Below are 16,914 nucleotides of genomic sequence, written 5' to 3'. Positions count from 1 at the left end.
CCGCATCATACACGCCACAACAAAACGGTGTGGTTGAGAGGCGAAACCGAACTCTCATGGAGATGACCCGAAGAATCTTGAAGGAAATGAAAGTTCCAAATTATTTATGGGGCAAGGCGGTTCGACACGCGACGTATTTGATCAACCGCTCTCCTACGCGAACCTTGGTAGGAAAAACCCCATACGAGATGTTTATGAAAATGAAACCGAACCTCGAACATCTTCACGTATTCGGGTGTGTTGCTTATGCTAAAATTGAAGCTAACCACTTGAAAAAGTTAGACGATCGATCGAGGTGTCTCCTTCACCTCGGGACCGAGCCGGGTAGCAAGGCGTATAGGTTATACGATCCACGAAACCGGAAAATTGTCGTGAGTCGAGACGTTAAATTTAACGAAAAAGAAGGGTGGAATTGGGATAAAATAGATGAAACCGATAATAACGGAGAACCGGGTATGTTTATTATGATGTGGGGTAATATCGTTGATACCGAAACTGGGCCGATCATGCTCAACCCAGCCGAATCCGGATCTGCAATTTCTAACAACAGTAGTATCGGCCAGTCAGCAGCAAATAGCGACCATTCTAGTCCAAACAACAACAGCATCGACGAATCTGTCGCAAACAGCAGCAACAACGACGCTTCTGTCGCTAACAGCAACAGCAGCAGCAATGAATCTGTCGCTAATAGCAACAGCAGCAACGAAACTGTCGCTAGCAGCAGTAGCCCCGTCGCAAATAGCAGTAATGTAGCCGTGAATGATGCTGTACAAACCCCGGTTAGACGTTCCACTCGCCCTTCAGTCCTACCCGTAAAATTTGGTGACTATGAGTTAAATTCCAACGAATTTATTGAAGAATTGCTACTATTAACGAATGATGAACCGAGCAATTTTAACGAAGCGAAATCAAAACCCGAGTGGATGAAAGGCGTTAAACCAATTGGTTTAACGAGAAAAATAAAACATGGAGTTTAACGGAGTTACCAAAAGGCGTTAAACCAATTGGTTTAAAATGGGTATTCAAAGTAAAACGAAATCCCGACGGGTCGATAAATAAGCACAAGGCGCGACTTGTGGCGAAAGGATACGTGCAACAACATGGGATTGACTATGATGAAGTGTTCGCCCCGGTAGCACGAATCGAGACAATACGGTTCTTAATCGTTCTTGCAGCCAATGACGGGTGGGAAATCCACCACTTAGACGTGAAGACGGCGTTTCTACATGGTGACTTAAAAGAAACCGTTTATGTTTACCAACCGGAGGGGTTCGAGAAACCGAAAGAAACGCATAAGGTGTACAAGTTATCGAAAGCCTTATATGGTCTAAAACAAGCCCCAAGAGCTTGGAATGTTAAACTTGATGGAATACTGAGGATGATGAATTTCCATCGGTGTATGAAAGAACAAGTTGTTTATCGGAAAATATCCGGTAATTTTAATTTAAATGTCGCGGTTTATGTTGACGATTTATTTGTAACAGGTTCTTGCTTGAATATGATAAACGGGTTCAAGAAGAATATGGCATCAAAGTTCGATATGTCCGATTTAGGAAAACTTTCCTATTACCTCGGAATCGAAGTCTCGCAATGCAAAGATGGGATCAAAATTAAACAAGAGTCGTATGCTCAGAAAATTTTAAAAGAAGCGGGTATGGAAAACTGTAAGCCAGCTTATGTACCCATGGATCCCAATTTGAAGCTGTCAAAAGCCGAAGACGAGATAGATGTTGAAGCCACAGGATACCGAAAAATAGTCGGATGCCTTCGGTATTTGCTACAAACACGACCCGACCTCACTTATTCTGTCGGGGTTGTTAGTCGATACATGCAGCAACCGAAAGAGTCACACAAAAATGCTATAAAACATATACTTCGATACGTGAAAACGACAATGAATTATGGTATCAAGTATAACCGAGGAGAGAGAACCGTGTTAATCGGGTTCAGTGACAGTAGTCACAATATTGATGAAGATGATGGAAGGAGCACTACGGGCCATATATTTTACTATGGATCTTCACCGATCTCTTGGTGTTCTCAAAAGAAAGGGACCGTAGCTTTATCCTCGTGTGAAGCAGAGTACATTGCAGCTAGTTCGGCTGCGTCTCAAGCGGTTTGGCTTAGGGAGTTGCTAAGTGAGTTAACCGGAAAACCACCTCATAAAGTGGTGTTATATATAGATAACACATCTGCTATTGCTCTCGTGAAAAATCCGGTGTTTCATAGTCGGACTAAACACATTAAATCCCGTTACCACTACATTCGGGAATGTGTTGAAGGAGAGGAGGTGGAAGTCGAACACATAAGTGGCAAAATACAACGGGCAGATATTTTGACCAAAGCTCTCGCGCAAACTAAGTTCAAGGAGATGCGGGACCTGCTGGAATTGGAAGACCTACCCTATACGACTAAGAAATTGGGGGGGGGGGGGGGGTGAATGTTGGCAATTTCTAATCAAAGCCTTGGAGTGCAAGGCAAGTAACTTGGCGAGCAAGGCACAAGTTACATATGGATCCTAATACTTCCTAATACATGTGGGTTTAGGTTGTTAGGTTTATTTTAATTAATTTACCTATTGTTTAGGAAACCTAGTTAGACTCAAACGTGTCTAGGTTTGGTCTATATAAACCGTGTAGGGTTTCATTATTGTAATTAAGTTTTGAGTGAGTTTCTTAATACAATAATCGTTTTGGGTGTTTGCCAATAATTCGTGTTTCCAATTCAGCTCTTGAGCATTCATTGCACTTTTTGTTCTGACCTTAAATATTTAGGTAAACCTTCTTGTCTTGGCTCGGGCTTATTAAATTACTCGGACCTTTTTTCAGATAGAAGCTAACAAAAACATGATTCAATCTATCCGAACTTAGTTACTTTTACCTGATTCAACTCGGCATAAAAGTTTTTGCAACCCGACTCGATAAAATTTAGACCAAAGAATAGCGTCGGTAACAATATCGTTGTGTTGTATTTGGATTACACATGTCATAATTTTCATATTGGTATTTCAATACATGGGATGTTTATTATTATTATTATTAATCAACTATTAAAATCTAAGGGTAGAGATACTATACGCTAATGCATTAACGTTTGATTGGTACGCGAGACGCTCAAAGGAAAAAAGCAAAAGCAAAAGTACTAAACACTCAAAAAATGCTCAACTAAACCCTAAAACGCTCAGCCAAAAACCTAAAACGCTCAAAAACGGTTTTCGTGAAAAATTGATTGATTAACCATCCAAAACTGTTTTTTCGGTGAACCAATGATTAATTGGATATGTATTGATGATTCCGAGATGTTTGGATGTGATTTCATGGATCGATTTCGTGAAAAAATATATTCGCGTACCTATTGTACGTTAAGGTATTATTGTATTGGATCTTTTCCCTAAAATCTAAACCATCTATAAATCTATAATCATAATTTGTATATTATGTTTATTATTTTTCCAAATTTTAATAAAATAGTTGATGGTGAATAATGACCATTCTTCTAATTCAATATTATTCATGCATTGCATGAGACCACCTCCATTTTCTTCGTTTCATCATCTTCTTCCCATCATACCAACACAAATCATTCATGATCAAATCTTCTAATCAATTCATCCATCCATGAAGAAACACACACAGATCTCATCATTAAAGCCTTCCAACACAGTCCTCTCACACCCCACTCCAAGACTTAGAGACCATTTCATCATGGGGAAGAAATTAGGCCACGGTCAATTCGGTACAACCTACCTTTGCAGACAGAAATCTACAGGCACCGATTTCGCATGCAAATCCATACCTAAAAGAAAACTTCTATGCAAGGAAGATTACGAGGACGTGTGGCGAGAGATTCAAATCATGCATCACTTATCTGAGTATCCATGCGTCGTGAGGATCAAGGGCGCGTATGAGGATAATGTGTTTGTTCATCTGGTTATGGAATTATGCGCCGGTGGTGAGCTGTTTGATAGGATTGTACAGAAAGGACATTATAGTGAGAAGGAAGCCGCTAAATTGATGAAAACGATCGTCGGTGTTGTTGAAGCTTGTCATTCTCTTGGTGTTATGCATAGAGATCTCAAGCCTGAAAACTTTTTGTTTCATACTCATGATGAAGATGCGCAGCTTAAGGCTATTGATTTCGGACTATCCGTTTTCTATAAACCAGGTTTTGTTAATAAATTTGTGTTTCAATTCCTTACATATGGCAATTTTTTTAAGAACATGCAGCTATATTATATGTTGCAATATGTAAGAACTTAAATGTGTTTTTGTTCGGTTTAACAGGACAGTATTTATCAGATGTGGTTGGAAGCCCCTACTATGTTGCACCAGAAGTTCTGCATAAACGTTATGGACCGGAAATTGATGTGTGGAGTGCAGGGGTTATCCTATACATCTTGTTGTCTGGAGTTCCGCCATTCTGGGCAGGTAATATAACTGTTTATTTTTGTGTCACGTTCATCAAGAATCAAGAATTCATGATAATATGTTTATGCACTTTGCTTTTCAGAATCGGATTCGGGAATTTTTAGGCAGATTTTGAAGGGAAAACTTGATTTTGATGCTGATCCATGGCCGGAAATATCAGAAAGTGCAAAAGATTTGATAAAAAAGATGCTTGACAGAAAACCAGAACAAAGAATTACTGCACATCAAGTCCTATGTGAGTTCAAATTTGGAATGTCAAAAAGTGACAAAAATTTTGTTGCATGTTTAGTTTGTTTAAAGTTCACACTTTTGCCAGGTCATCCATGGATTGTAGATGATAGAGTTGCTCCAGACAAGCCGTTAGACTCTGCAGTTATATCGCGTCTTAAACACTTCTCGGCTATGAACAAACTTAAGAAGATGGCTTTACGTGTATGATGCAGCATAGTTTTATTTAAAATATTTATATAAATAATATAAATAACTTGATCAAATTGTTATCCAGGTTATTGCAGAAAGGCTATCAGAAGAGGAAATTGGTGGCTTAAAGCAATTATTTACAATGTTGGACACAGACAACAGTGGCACAATAACATTTGAAGAACTCAAACAAGGGTTAAAGAAAGTTGGCTCCAATTTGATGGAATCCGAGATCAAGGAGCTTATGGATGCTGTATGTTCTTTTATTCTGGTTTTCTTAAACGATCAAATGACTAAAAATGCATGCTTTATACGAGTTTAAATTCGAGTTAAAAACAGGCTGATATTGACTGCAATGGCACAATAGAATATGGTGAATTCATTGCAGCAACTTTGCACATGAACAAGATTGAGAGAGAGGAGAATCTGCTTACCGCCTTTAGATTTTTTGATAAAGATGGAAGCGGGTACATAACCATCGACGAGCTTCAACAAGCTAGCAAAGATTTTGGTCTGCAAGATGCTCAATTGGAAGAAATGATCAAAGAAGTTGATCAAGATAATGTTAGTCTTAAACTCTTCATTTCATATCTTGTTCATTCAAGATTATGTACTTGCTGCGATTTTGTGTTTTGCAGGACGGGCGTATAGATTACGCAGAATTTACAGCGATGATGAGAAAGGGTGATGATGATGTAAGCAGAGCGATGAAAGGAAGCCTAAACTTTGATTTGGCAGAAGCTCTGACCTTAGATAAAAACAAGGAATCACAAGATTAACCAAATAACATTTTTTTTTCTGTTGTTCAACATAAATGCGATTCAAGACATGTTACTTATTACTAGTAGTAAACGCGTGTTTTGTTAAGTATCATATGATCAAGAGTATCATTACAAGCACACTCATCAAGAGTCATTTATTATACAACCGAAGCTAGTAGAACGAAACCGTTGGTCATGGTTTTATGTGGTGTGAGTCTGTGCAGGTCCTGAGTGTAACTCAGCACTCCTGCTCTTCACCACCTGAAGAACACCTGGTTGTTCTGCCAAAAGGAAAAGAAAATCAATAACTTTTCTAGTTTTCTCCAAGGAAATCATACATATAAATCAATTCAAAACCGCTAACATTTGAAAATGCGTATATCAAATACTGGAATCAGAAAATATAAAGATACAAAAAATACCATTTCTACCATTAGAACACGAACAAAGTGGTATGGTATCTATGCTTGCAAACGAACCGGACGTTCAGTGAATCATTTAGTAGCAAGTTCATTTACGTTCATTTATTCAATAAACGAACAAGAACAAAATAACTTGTTCATTTAACCGAACATGAACACAAGTCTAGTTCATTCATTTATGCTTGTTTATGTTTGTTCTTTTACATTCATTTATGTTCATTAGTTTACATTTGTATAACTTTGTTTGTTTATATATTCATTTTAACTCTTTAGGCATGTGACATATTAATCTAATTTTATAAAATTAAAATACCGCAAATTACAATTTAGTCTAGTTTCATAAAATTAAAACATCACCGAACATGAACTAGTGTTCGCTCGTTTGTGTTTTTTCATCTATGTTCAGTTACACTTGTTTGTTTACCTTCGTAAACCATTCATTTATACTCTTAACAAACAAGCATAAACGAACTCGAACAAGCTCATTTTCTTAATGAGTGAACACAAACAATAAACTCTCCTTCATTAAATCGTTCGTGTATGAGCGTTTGCTCGGTTAAAGTTAAATACCAATGAACCTATCTATAACTATTAAACTAAAAGAACCTAACAATAACCATATAGTTAAATCCATTTACTCCTACATAAATTATCAACAAACATATAGATCGAAAGAACCGCAACATACTTGAAAGCTGTTCAACTTGATCAGGAGTGAGTTTGGCAGAAAACCCACTAGCAGCATGCTTGTAAGTGTACAATAAAGCCTCTTTTGCAGCCTCCTCACTACCAATTAACAAAATTTAAAGTCAATTTTAATAATAACCGAAACCCTAAAATAATAATATACAATTGAGAAAAAAAAAGACCTGCCGAGAACAGAAGTGAGGGTGCGAAGGTGATGGGTTTCGGGTTGCTGGCCTTGAGGTTGATCGGTGTATACGATGTGGACTTCTGCCGTGGCTGATGGTGCTTCGGTTGACTTGGGTTCAGGTTCAGTCGCCATTGATTACTTGATTGTAGTTTGATCGGGTGGGTTGTTGATATTTGATAGTAAGCGGAGTTGACTATGAAAGTGGAGAATATATCGATGAGACTCACAACATTGACCAAATGGGTTTGAGTTCAAGATGATGTTTCGCATGATTTTACTAGTTTAGTTTATTGGATCAAAAAAATATAAGGTTTTTATACGAGATATAGTATTGTGTTTGGCGGTGGGGTGAATACGAGGGCTTCTCGGTTAGAACAGTAATGGAATTAATTGCTGAAAAAACATTCAATGGTCAAGTAAATGTTTTTAATTGGCGCAGGTTGGTTTCAAAAAAAGTTGCATTCGTTGCTTGGCGGGCAGTTTTGGGTCGACTTCCAACTTTTGACGCGTTGGAAAAAAGGGGTATTCCGATCACTTCGAAGTTGTGTCCGATCTGCGGTGAAGTCAAGGATTATGTGGAACATATATTTGTCTCGTGTGGTCTTGCTCAAACCGTGTGGTGTATTGTATCCCAGTGGTGTAAGGTACCTACTCCGTTTCTATTTTGCTTTAACGATGTATTGGAGTTGCATAAGTTTGCACCATTGCAAAAAGACAAAACTAAATGTTTTCAAGCGATTTGTTTTGTTGTTACGTGGGTTTTGTGGAAGAAAAGAAACGCTCTTGTGCATGAAGGTGTGCCGATCTGACTAGCCAGGATTGTCGAAGAAATAAAAGTTATGAGTTTCCTATGGATAAAGAATAGGGGAAAAATGAGAGATCTCACATGGGAGAGTTGGTCTCATTATAATGTTTAGTTTGGGGATGTAATTTTGTATGTTTGTTTGGTGTATGGGATATTGTTTAGGTTGAGGGTGGAGTGTTTTTGGTGGTTGTAAGTGTTCTAGCTCCTTGCTAGTTTAATGAGATTTCAATTTTGTTGATCGTTCAAAAAAAAAAAGTATTGTTTTTATAAAATCTATATTGTTACTATTCTCGGTTGATGAGATATGTTTGTTTGTCGCAAGACGTGTTTAGACTCATATGGGAAGCACACGGTATGTAGTAGCGGGGTTCAAGTACTGACATGGTCTGACTAGGGATGTGCTCTTTGACATATTTAGGCGGGCTGGAATTTCTGTTAAGAAAGAAGCACCTATGAATTTTCTGATTGCCCCGTTGGAGGGAAGATATAATCGGCTGACATTTTGGTGTTTGGATGGATAGGAGGAAAGCATGTGTGTTTGGATTTAACAGGGGTTTCCCCTCTGGTGAACTTAATGAGTAGTGGTTCACAATCGATCAAACTGCTTTAAAAGCTATTACATGCAATGTGACTAAACATGAGAAGGCGTGTCTTAACAACCAACACATATTTTTTTCATTTTGCTTTTGACACTTTTTGGTTTCCTCGCGCTTGAAGCTGTGAAGTTGCCTAACCGAGTTCAACGGATCATGCATAGTAATGTTATGACTCCAAGATAAGCCAATGTATTTTTTAAAAGATTTAGGTTTGCAATTCAAAACGGAGTAGCGTCACAGCTTGTTGTCTGCTTGCCTTCTGTTTCGAAGTAATCAATACTTTTCAGTTTAATTACATAAGCAGATTCAATATTTTAAATTTTTTTATCAAGCAAAATGAATATAGAAAGAATCAAATAAAAGCTCGAACACATTTTCACCATCAATCTCGTATAACGCGTATGATATGTAAGGCGGTGTATTATAATGATGTTGTGTCTATGCTTATATTTTACTTAGTTTGATTTAGTAGTATTCTATAAACTTATGAATATTTGTTAAGATATATGTACATCGTTCTTAAGCTTTATATATATATCATATTAACTGTGATTAAATTTTAAACTTCTACGCATGATACAAAAATTTTGACATACTAGGTATGATAAAACTGGGTTGTGTCAAAAAACCAATAAATGATTAGGAGTTGTGTCATTACTAACCATAGTGCCGATTAGGAGTTGTCTAAATACAAAACACTATTACGTCAAAAAGATCAATCTTGATTAGGAGTTGTGTAATTACTAACCATAGTACCGATTAGGAGTTGTCTAAATACAAAACACTATTACGTCAAAAAGATCAATCTTGATTAGGAGTTGTGTAATTGCTAACCATAGTACCGATTAGGAGTTGTCTAAATATAAAACACTATTACGTCAAAAAAGATCAATCTAAATTTAAAAATTTTGATTTCTTTTTTATTCGCAAGAATGTGGTTGTTTTGATCTACTATGCAACTTTTAGTTGGTAGGTGTTGTTGATTATATTTCCGTTACTATCCTTCTTGATGCATCAAAGTGTCCCCACAAGTATCACTTACATTTTTGATCGTTTTTAGTGAGTTATGATACTCCATGGTGCAAGAATCTCCTTGATCGAGTTCCCTATTGAAGTTGGTCGGGCGTCACACTACCTCCTAATGGGTGCCCATACGCCACTGCAAACTTGTATAAAATCAGTAGGCGAGTTGCTTCCATATTTAGAGTTGCTCTCCATCTAAACAAATATACTATTTTCATTAACCAATTGTTTCATGTGTGGTTATAATTGAACCGCCCAAACATTGTTTTTTCTTCTATAGACTTTCTAAAAGACCAAATAGACGTGTTAACTCTTCTCACAAATTTGCAGTACACTTGTTATCAATGAAGTCTTAAAAGTATATATGTTGCTTGACGTGTTTAATTCGTATAATTTGGTGGATTTATAGCTCGAATTTCAGCAATAACATGCTTGGTTGAGTTAGGAATTGGAATAAGTTACTCAAACATGAACTCAACAATCCTTTTAAATTATGAAGAAACTCAAGTAAAAGAATTTAATCTCCGACTCGATATTTGCCAACGTCTTTGAAATTGACATTGTTGCTGCCTCCACGCCCGCAACCATCACCATGTCATACATGGTCTTGTTTAAGCACAAGCGATACACAGTAAGAGATTATAATAAATAATCACATGAAAAAATGAATCTCCATTTTATTATGCAATTCTTCTTAAGGAATTGTATATTACTAGTTTTATTCAAACAAACTAATATTATTGGTTTAAGAAAGAACCAATGGACTTATGTTTGACAAACTTACACAAATATGAAAGTGACAAATTAAAAGAATGAGCAAATATTCACTTGATGATAAAGAGAGAAGAAACGCATTCTTGATTCTCCTATAGAATTACTTCTTTGTTGAATAAAGGAAAATAGTTGTAAAGCTATTGGCACTTGTGTGTTTTGTCATATGACAACATGAATATGAAGTGTCTCCTCCATTAAATAAAAAAAATAAGAAAAAAAAGGAGAGAGAGATATCCTTTCACTTTTTCATTTCAAATCTACAATTTCCCAACATGGAAATCTAAAAAAGATTTAGAAAAAACCTTATTCACAAGGGTTGTCTTTTTTTCTTTTTAATGAAACATAGTAAGTGTAGGTGTGTAACTCTTGTACTCTTGTTTGGGACAAGATTTGTTGTTTATTGTTTCTCGTATTTATATTGGCTTATCGCCCTGCTTGCGGTGCGCGCATATAATGTATATATGTGTGAACCCTCGGGTGGGCAAAAGTAAAATTGCACTAATTTTGACGTTATTTTACTAATCTCGTGAAAATAACGTTAAAAGTGGCGGAAGGTTAATCAGGCATCATGTGGTGGCGTTGATAGCCGAAAGACAAGGGCACATGCACCGATCAGCCGGTGTCCCGATGATTGAGTGCTATGTGCCTTATGTCCAAGGCTTGATGCAAAACTACTATCGAGCCGGGGGTCTCACCGGAAGCAGCCTCTCTATCCCTATGGGATAGAGGTAAGGCTGTCTACATCTTACCCTCCTCAGACCCTACCATAGCATTGCTATTGGTGGGATATACTGAGTACGATGATGATGATGATCTATTTATATTGGCTTACAAATTGGTATGTTTTATTTCATGATGTTCATTATTTTGTTTAGTGTTTAAAGGCACATTAGACTAGTAGTGGCTTAGTAAGGCTTTGTAAACATTAGTTTCCTCAAATCAATGATGATGTTTTTGAAAAAAAGTGTTTTTTCGGCATAAGAAACCCTTTCACATGGTTAAAAATTACTTTAGTCCATACATCACAAGATAATGTATCTAACACGTATGTATAGAGTATAGGTTTAAATTATAAAACAATAAGTGCTTATAAGCCATTCAAAACAATTTGTTCATTTGTATTCACTAAATAAGCTATAAGTGTTATATTTACTCATGGACATTGGTGAACAATTCAAGTGAATAGAATGCTTCATAGTAAAATTTACTTAAACCCAGCTTGCACAGACAGACATAATATTATAGAGGAAGAATCAAATACAAAGTGATTTTCATTTAAAAGCACAAGAAACAATCTAGCCTTATCAATTTAATTTAATTGCTAAGCAGTTAAAATTAATGCTTGTTGTAAGTAATTTCATAACGAGTTAGAAGATTACAACGGTTGAAAGGGGTAAAAGAGGGAATCTGTCACTCGTGTTTATTCTTGTTCATATGGATCTGACCTTATACGTCGAAGGGGCAGTCCAATGCGCATGTTGGAAAGGCGATGCCACCTTGCACTCCACATCATCACAGGAGGGGGGTAAGAAAGCCCACGTTGGAGGTTGTCTAAGGCTCTAAGCAATTGATGATGATCATATACGCAATTGAAGTAAATAACTTTATGAGATAGTGGATTGGAGTATTATTAAAAAGAATCTTAAAGTTATAAAAATAGATATTTATGGATTACCTATGCGATGGAATTTAGTTTTCTTAGTTTTTTCACACATCTATAAAATTCTCATGATATGATGATCAAATATAAATAATTAAAGTAAAAAAAAGAGTGAGAAAATACTTGGAGCCTTATGACCATGTGTTATCGCAAGGGTAAGATGGTTCTAAGTCATGCCACCTTAGCAGTTTCCTGCTCGGGCACAAAACACCGCCGCATAGGGCGTGAAAGAAACAAACATGAGGCTGGTAGCTGGCTCGAATGGGGTGTTATTTGATATTTTTATTTCTTTACTACTTATTAAATGATAATAATATATAATATAACCGATCATTTATCTCCAACTCACCTAAGGGGGTGTTTGGTACAGAGAATAGAATTGTAGAGAAATGGAATTGCAGAGAAAGGGAATTGGTCTGGAGAATGAGAATTGACTGTTTTGTTTGGTAGTACAGAGATTTTAGTAGAGAAATATAGCTGAGAATCATTTCTCTTGCTTGGTACATAGGAAATAAACAGAGAATTATATCAACTTTATCATTAGCACAAGTATTTTTTTCATAACAAATATTTATTAAAAAATAAAAAACATATAAAAAGATGCATAAATTCCAACCAAAATATGCATTGATCAAACCAATTCACATACAAAACATAGTTTTTAAGCAAAAAACATCAACCATAGTTAAAACCAATTCACATACAAAACATACTTCAACCATACACAACTATCCCATTGAACCATCGGTATACAACTCGACCATCTCAATTTTCTCTTCTATTGTCAATGCAAGAAAAGAACGTCCTAGATCCACATCTTTACCAATCAAATGAGCTGCTTTGAGGCACATCACCTTGCACTATCCTCTGAGCTAGCCTGTCAAATGCAGTAGAGTAAATTAAGGCTTCAAGTCTTCATTGTCTTCTTGTGGTTTTACAAAAAGGTATTATCTTAGTAACTTACCCTTCAGAAATTGCAGTCTTTCCAACACCTGGTTCACCAATGAGCACAGGATTGTTCTTGGTTCTTCTTGAGAGAATCTGGATGCATCTGCGTATTTCATCATCTCTTCCAATAATAGGGTCAAGCTTTCCTTCTCTAGCCATGGCAGTTAAATCTTTACCATACTTCTCTAATGATTCATACTTCCCTTCAGGATCTGAAGTTCAAAAACATATTAGGATCACTTGGATTAACAAGAACATATGATCAAACATGAATAAACTGTATGTACCCTGGTCTATTACTGTTTGCTTTCCTCTGATTGATTCTATTGCATTCTTTAACGTTTTCAATGAGATTTGAAACTCCTTGAACAATTGTTTCCCAAATCGGTTATCTTGCACAAAACCAAGCACCAGATGCTCAATAGAAACAAATGAGTCACCATACTCTTTCTTGTAATCCCTAGCTCTCTGCATCAGGCCTTCCAAATCTCGCCCTAACACTGAGCCTGCTGACTCACTAATAACCTGCCATATAAAGTAACCAAGGTGAGAGCATGCAACAGCTTAAGTGTCATATAATTATTAATACAGAACGCCATATCTATCACCTTTGGTTGGCGCTGAATGAACTTATCAGTGGCTTCTAGGAGGCGTGTATTATCCACACCAGCCTTGGAGAATATCCTGCGAGCTAGCCTGTTCTTCTGTTCCAGCAGAGCTTTCATTAAATGCTCAGTCTCCACAATCTGATGCTTGTTCTCCTTTGCAACTTCAGGAGAAGACACAATTGCTTGCCATGCCATCTCTGTGAATTCTTGTTGAGTAATCTGTAAATACAATTGTCCCATTGTCAATAAGTATATCATGGAAAATATCAACTATCCATCTACCTATTCTATTAAATATACATTATACTTAAGGCTGTAAAAAACTGAACAAGGTCTTGGTCATGCCCGTCCCATTAAGCTTTTATTGGGCAAGCAAATAATCCACGAACACCTAACCGAACGAAACTTTTAGCTCGTGTTCGTTCATTCACGAACACAAATGAACAGACATAAATTTTTTTTGATTTGGCTAACTGAGAATGATCAATGACAACTGTTCGGTCCGGCTATCAAGTTTGTGTTGGTGTTTTTCTTAACATTCATATTCATATGTTAATTTACATATAAACTTATCGCATAATACTCAAATATAATTGTGTTTCATAGTTAATAATTTTGCTTAAATTTATATGGTAAGACTAGACAAGTCATGAAAACTATATAAACCTTTTAATGAACAAACATAAACAAAGAAACATTAACAAAAAACGGACGTAAACTAACACCTTCTCAAATGTTCACAAACACAATTGAATAAACATGGCTCTGTTCATGCTCGTTCGTTTAATGAATCAAACGAAATTCCTTGTCCATGCTCCTTCATTCATTAAACGAAACAAACTTCCCGTAAAACAATTCACGAACAGTTCATTTCCAGTCCTAATTATAGTTTTAAGGAAGTCAAATTCAGTTTCTATCATTCATTCAACTATTAATTAGTCCCTAATTCCCTAACTATGCTAAACTCCACATAATATCCTTAATCCAATCAATCCTAATCATCGATTCAATTAACAATTAACAGCAAAACAGTATAATAATAATAATAATATATTACCCTGCCATTGGACGAAGCATCACACCGAACAACAAACGACGATCGATACCTCTTGCCGCCAAATATACCACCAGTACCAGCTCGCAACAAAGCCTCGTTACACCTACTACTCTTCAATTTGAACGAGCGTAGAGTAATTCGTCTAGGTTTAGCAAACGAGTTGACGGAGACTGACGGCTGAGCAAACGACGCCGTTTTATCGGAGCAAACGGATGACGGCGGAAGGTGGAGGAGTCCAACGCCGGAAAATGACGCCATATGTAGTAGTGTGAATGAATGAATCTGGTGAATGAATGGAAGAATAATTAAAGTGTGTAGATAGAGAGATTGAGTGAGAATATGGCAAAGGAGGAAAATGGGAGAAATGAACGTCGAGAAATCCAATTCTCCGCTTTTGTTAGAGAAACAAAATTAGAGAAATGGAAATGGTTTATTTCCATTTCTCACATCTTTCTTTCATAAACAAACAGGAGAATTCTTTCTAATTCCATTTCTCACCCCTCAATTCCCTCTACCAAACACCCCCTAACAGTCATATATATTTCACATTTCACCAACCACAACACATTCAACTTGTTGTAAAATGTAAAAGCCCTGACGCCTATGTGGCATCTACGGTGTGCCTACATGACAAACTCACATATCACATTCACGACTTTCATAACGCATGGCCTTAGATGAAGAATTACACACGAAAATTGGCATGAGCAAACGCAACACATTAATCACAACCAAATATCTTAAGCAAATTGGCAGAAGATCTTTCTGACCACCAAGCTCAATTTCTTGTTAGTGATTTTAGTGTAATTAAAGATTAACTTGTTGATCAAGTTAATTGTAATACGAATCTAAATAAGTCGGGTGCTTATTAGATCTTATTATAATTTATAATCCTATTGATACTTAGGGGCGAAGCCCCTAAGTCATGAGGGCTTCAAGGGGGTAACACCCCCTTGGCGGGGGTCCGGGGGCAGCGCCCTTGGTAGCGGGGTGCGAGGGGCGGCAGCCCTGGCAGGGTCCAAGGGGCAGCGCCCCTGGCTGGGGTCGAGCTACTACTATTATTATTAATATTAATGAAACAGCAGGAGCGTCATCTGATGTTTTTTGAATTTCAAACATGATTATGTTATAACTGCTAAGCAGTTATAACTGACCCAACCCTAATATATTATTGATCTTGATCATACGTAACTTCTCTGGTTCATCATAATATACACAATTAATCCATACTTGATTCTTGCTTATAATTCTGAGTTTCATTCGGTCAAAATATTTGGGAACCATAAATAATTTTGATCTGATAGTGTTTACACGACTCTCAGATATCCAAAGATAATCGTTTGCAGAAATTCCCCAACATTTCTAGTTCAGTCAATTTTGTTCAATGCATGCTTGCAACTAGCCAACGAGCGTACAAGGTTTATGTTCTTTGTCTTCGCCCTCATCTCAATCTTCACCCGACGGCTTTGTCTTCATAGATCAATTATAGAAAGGTTATCCGAGATTTCTTCTGTATTTGTTTGATGATTTTTGGTTTCTAATCAACATCGTTTTTCAAAACGGGAGACTTTCATTAAGGAGATTACATAAATCCTCTTTCAGTAAAGTAGGATATAACATAAATCGTATTATTTGTGATGAGTTCAACTTATCACAATAATATATATAAATATATGGAGTTGACTTCAATTCATATTTTAGCAATATGTATATATGTATATATTGGCAGTGAACTATTTTTAAAACTTCTTAAACTTTTGAGTTTTTAAAGAAATCCCGTCAAATTAAAAAAAAACTTTGCATTATACCAATGCTTGTCACAAACTCACAACCACAACAACAACAACAACAACAATAATAATAATAATAATAATAATAATAATTCTACATGTTGTTTAAGAGTTGGATATACCGAACATACAGAATAGAACATAAGTATTGCATGTATTGGTAAAAGATGAAAGGTTCTTCCCACCCTTTTTATGCTTTGAGTTGCAACCCTTGATTTAATTGGAATAATGATACCCTTTGTCTAGTTCATTGCGAATATAAAAGACTTGACTCGACCTTATACTGATAATAAGGTGGCAAACAACAGCTAATGCCATTCCGTCTTGCTAATATTACCAACATTCCGATTAGAGAAAACACGTGAAAAGTCAAGCATTTTTATCTCTGTTCGAATCATGAATAGTGGACGCTTTATCTTTCCTAATTCCTATCCTATACTATAATATGTTTGAGAATGACATTTTAAGAATTTTTGGTTTTAAATGTTTTATTAGTTTTTATTCATATAGCGCAACACTTTATGCATTCATTTTAAGTAATTAAAATTTTTAAAGGGTAGAATTATCTTTTGTAACCACTAATAACTAGTATACATTATTTGATAATGCATATTTAATTCACTACACCAAGTAACACATATTTAATACACTATATATACTTATTTAATGTAACCAACAAATTTTTTTTTTTTGAAATGACCAACTAAGTAACACCGGGTACCCGTACACGCCCCTATTAGCTAAAGGAA

At 36.2% G+C, this 16,914-nt stretch overlaps 3 protein-coding genes across 3 annotated transcripts; 1 reads left to right on the top strand and 2 right to left on the bottom strand.

Moving 5' to 3' along the window:
* Window positions 1-3,403: 3,403 nt before the first annotated feature.
* LOC143558628 (calcium-dependent protein kinase 11-like) lies at window positions 3,404-5,647 on the top strand. Its single transcript, XM_077047436.1, has 7 exons — window positions 3,404-4,164; window positions 4,284-4,427; window positions 4,510-4,662; window positions 4,744-4,859; window positions 4,933-5,100; window positions 5,187-5,411; window positions 5,486-5,647. The coding sequence occupies exons 1-7, from the start codon at window positions 3,618-3,620 to the stop codon at window positions 5,624-5,626; spliced, it is 1,494 nt and encodes a 497-aa protein (XP_076903551.1). The 5' UTR covers window positions 3,404-3,617; the 3' UTR covers window positions 5,627-5,647.
* Window positions 5,648-5,689: 42 nt separating this feature from the next.
* On the bottom strand, window positions 5,690-7,074 carry LOC143558627 (subtilisin-like protease SBT3.17). Its single transcript, XM_077047435.1, has 3 exons — window positions 6,900-7,074; window positions 6,719-6,816; window positions 5,690-5,889 (listed from the first exon to the last, which is right to left on the bottom strand). The coding sequence occupies exons 1-3, from the start codon at window positions 7,034-7,036 to the stop codon at window positions 5,810-5,812; spliced, it is 315 nt and encodes a 104-aa protein (XP_076903550.1). The 5' UTR covers window positions 7,037-7,074; the 3' UTR covers window positions 5,690-5,809.
* A 5,507-nt stretch (window positions 7,075-12,581) lies between these two features.
* LOC143558610 (chaperone protein ClpB2, chloroplastic-like) lies at window positions 12,582-14,708 on the bottom strand. The gene is made up of 5 exons (XM_077047419.1): window positions 14,376-14,708; window positions 13,319-13,537; window positions 12,998-13,235; window positions 12,727-12,922; window positions 12,582-12,639 (listed from the first exon to the last, which is right to left on the bottom strand). The coding sequence occupies exons 1-5, from the start codon at window positions 14,631-14,633 to the stop codon at window positions 12,582-12,584; spliced, it is 969 nt and encodes a 322-aa protein (XP_076903534.1). The 5' UTR covers window positions 14,634-14,708.
* Window positions 14,709-16,914: the final 2,206 nt, after the last annotated feature.

This window comes from Bidens hawaiensis, unplaced genomic scaffold (genome assembly GCF_021521415.1).
Source record: "Bidens hawaiensis isolate Kalapana, Puna unplaced genomic scaffold, B.hawaiensis_p1.1 tig00019559_1, whole genome shotgun sequence".
Classification (NCBI taxonomy): domain Eukaryota; kingdom Viridiplantae; phylum Streptophyta; class Magnoliopsida; order Asterales; family Asteraceae; genus Bidens; species Bidens hawaiensis.
This window is presented reverse-complemented; position numbering and strand designations above follow the sequence as displayed.

Excerpts from the sequence above, each read along its gene's own strand:
- LOC143558628 (XM_077047436.1), top strand. The coding sequence starts at position 3,618 with ATGAAGAAACACACACAGATCTCATCATTAAAGCCTTCCAACACAGTC. Across the intron at positions 4,165-4,283 it reads ATCCGTTTTCTATAAACCAG|GACAGTATTTATCAGATGTG; the intron begins GTTTTGTTAATA and ends TCGGTTTAACAG. Across the intron at positions 4,663-4,743 it reads TACTGCACATCAAGTCCTAT|GTCATCCATGGATTGTAGAT; the intron begins GTGAGTTCAAAT and ends CACTTTTGCCAG.
- LOC143558627 (XM_077047435.1), bottom strand. The coding sequence starts at position 7,036 with ATGGCGACTGAACCTGAACCCAAGTCAACCGAAGCACCATCAGCCACG. Across the intron at positions 6,817-6,899 it reads CTCACTTCTGTTCTCGGCAG|TGAGGAGGCTGCAAAAGAGG; the intron begins GTCTTTTTTTTT and ends GTTAATTGGTAG. Across the intron at positions 5,890-6,718 it reads TCAAGTTGAACAGCTTTCAA|AACAACCAGGTGTTCTTCAG; the intron begins GTATGTTGCGGT and ends TCCTTTTGGCAG.
- LOC143558610 (XM_077047419.1), bottom strand. The coding sequence starts at position 14,633 with ATGGCGTCATTTTCCGGCGTTGGACTCCTCCACCTTCCGCCGTCATCC. Across the intron at positions 13,236-13,318 it reads TCATTCAGCGCCAACCAAAG|GTTATTAGTGAGTCAGCAGG; the intron begins GTGATAGATATG and ends TTTATATGGCAG. Across the intron at positions 12,923-12,997 it reads GCAAACAGTAATAGACCAGG|ATCCTGAAGGGAAGTATGAA; the intron begins GTACATACAGTT and ends TTTGAACTTCAG.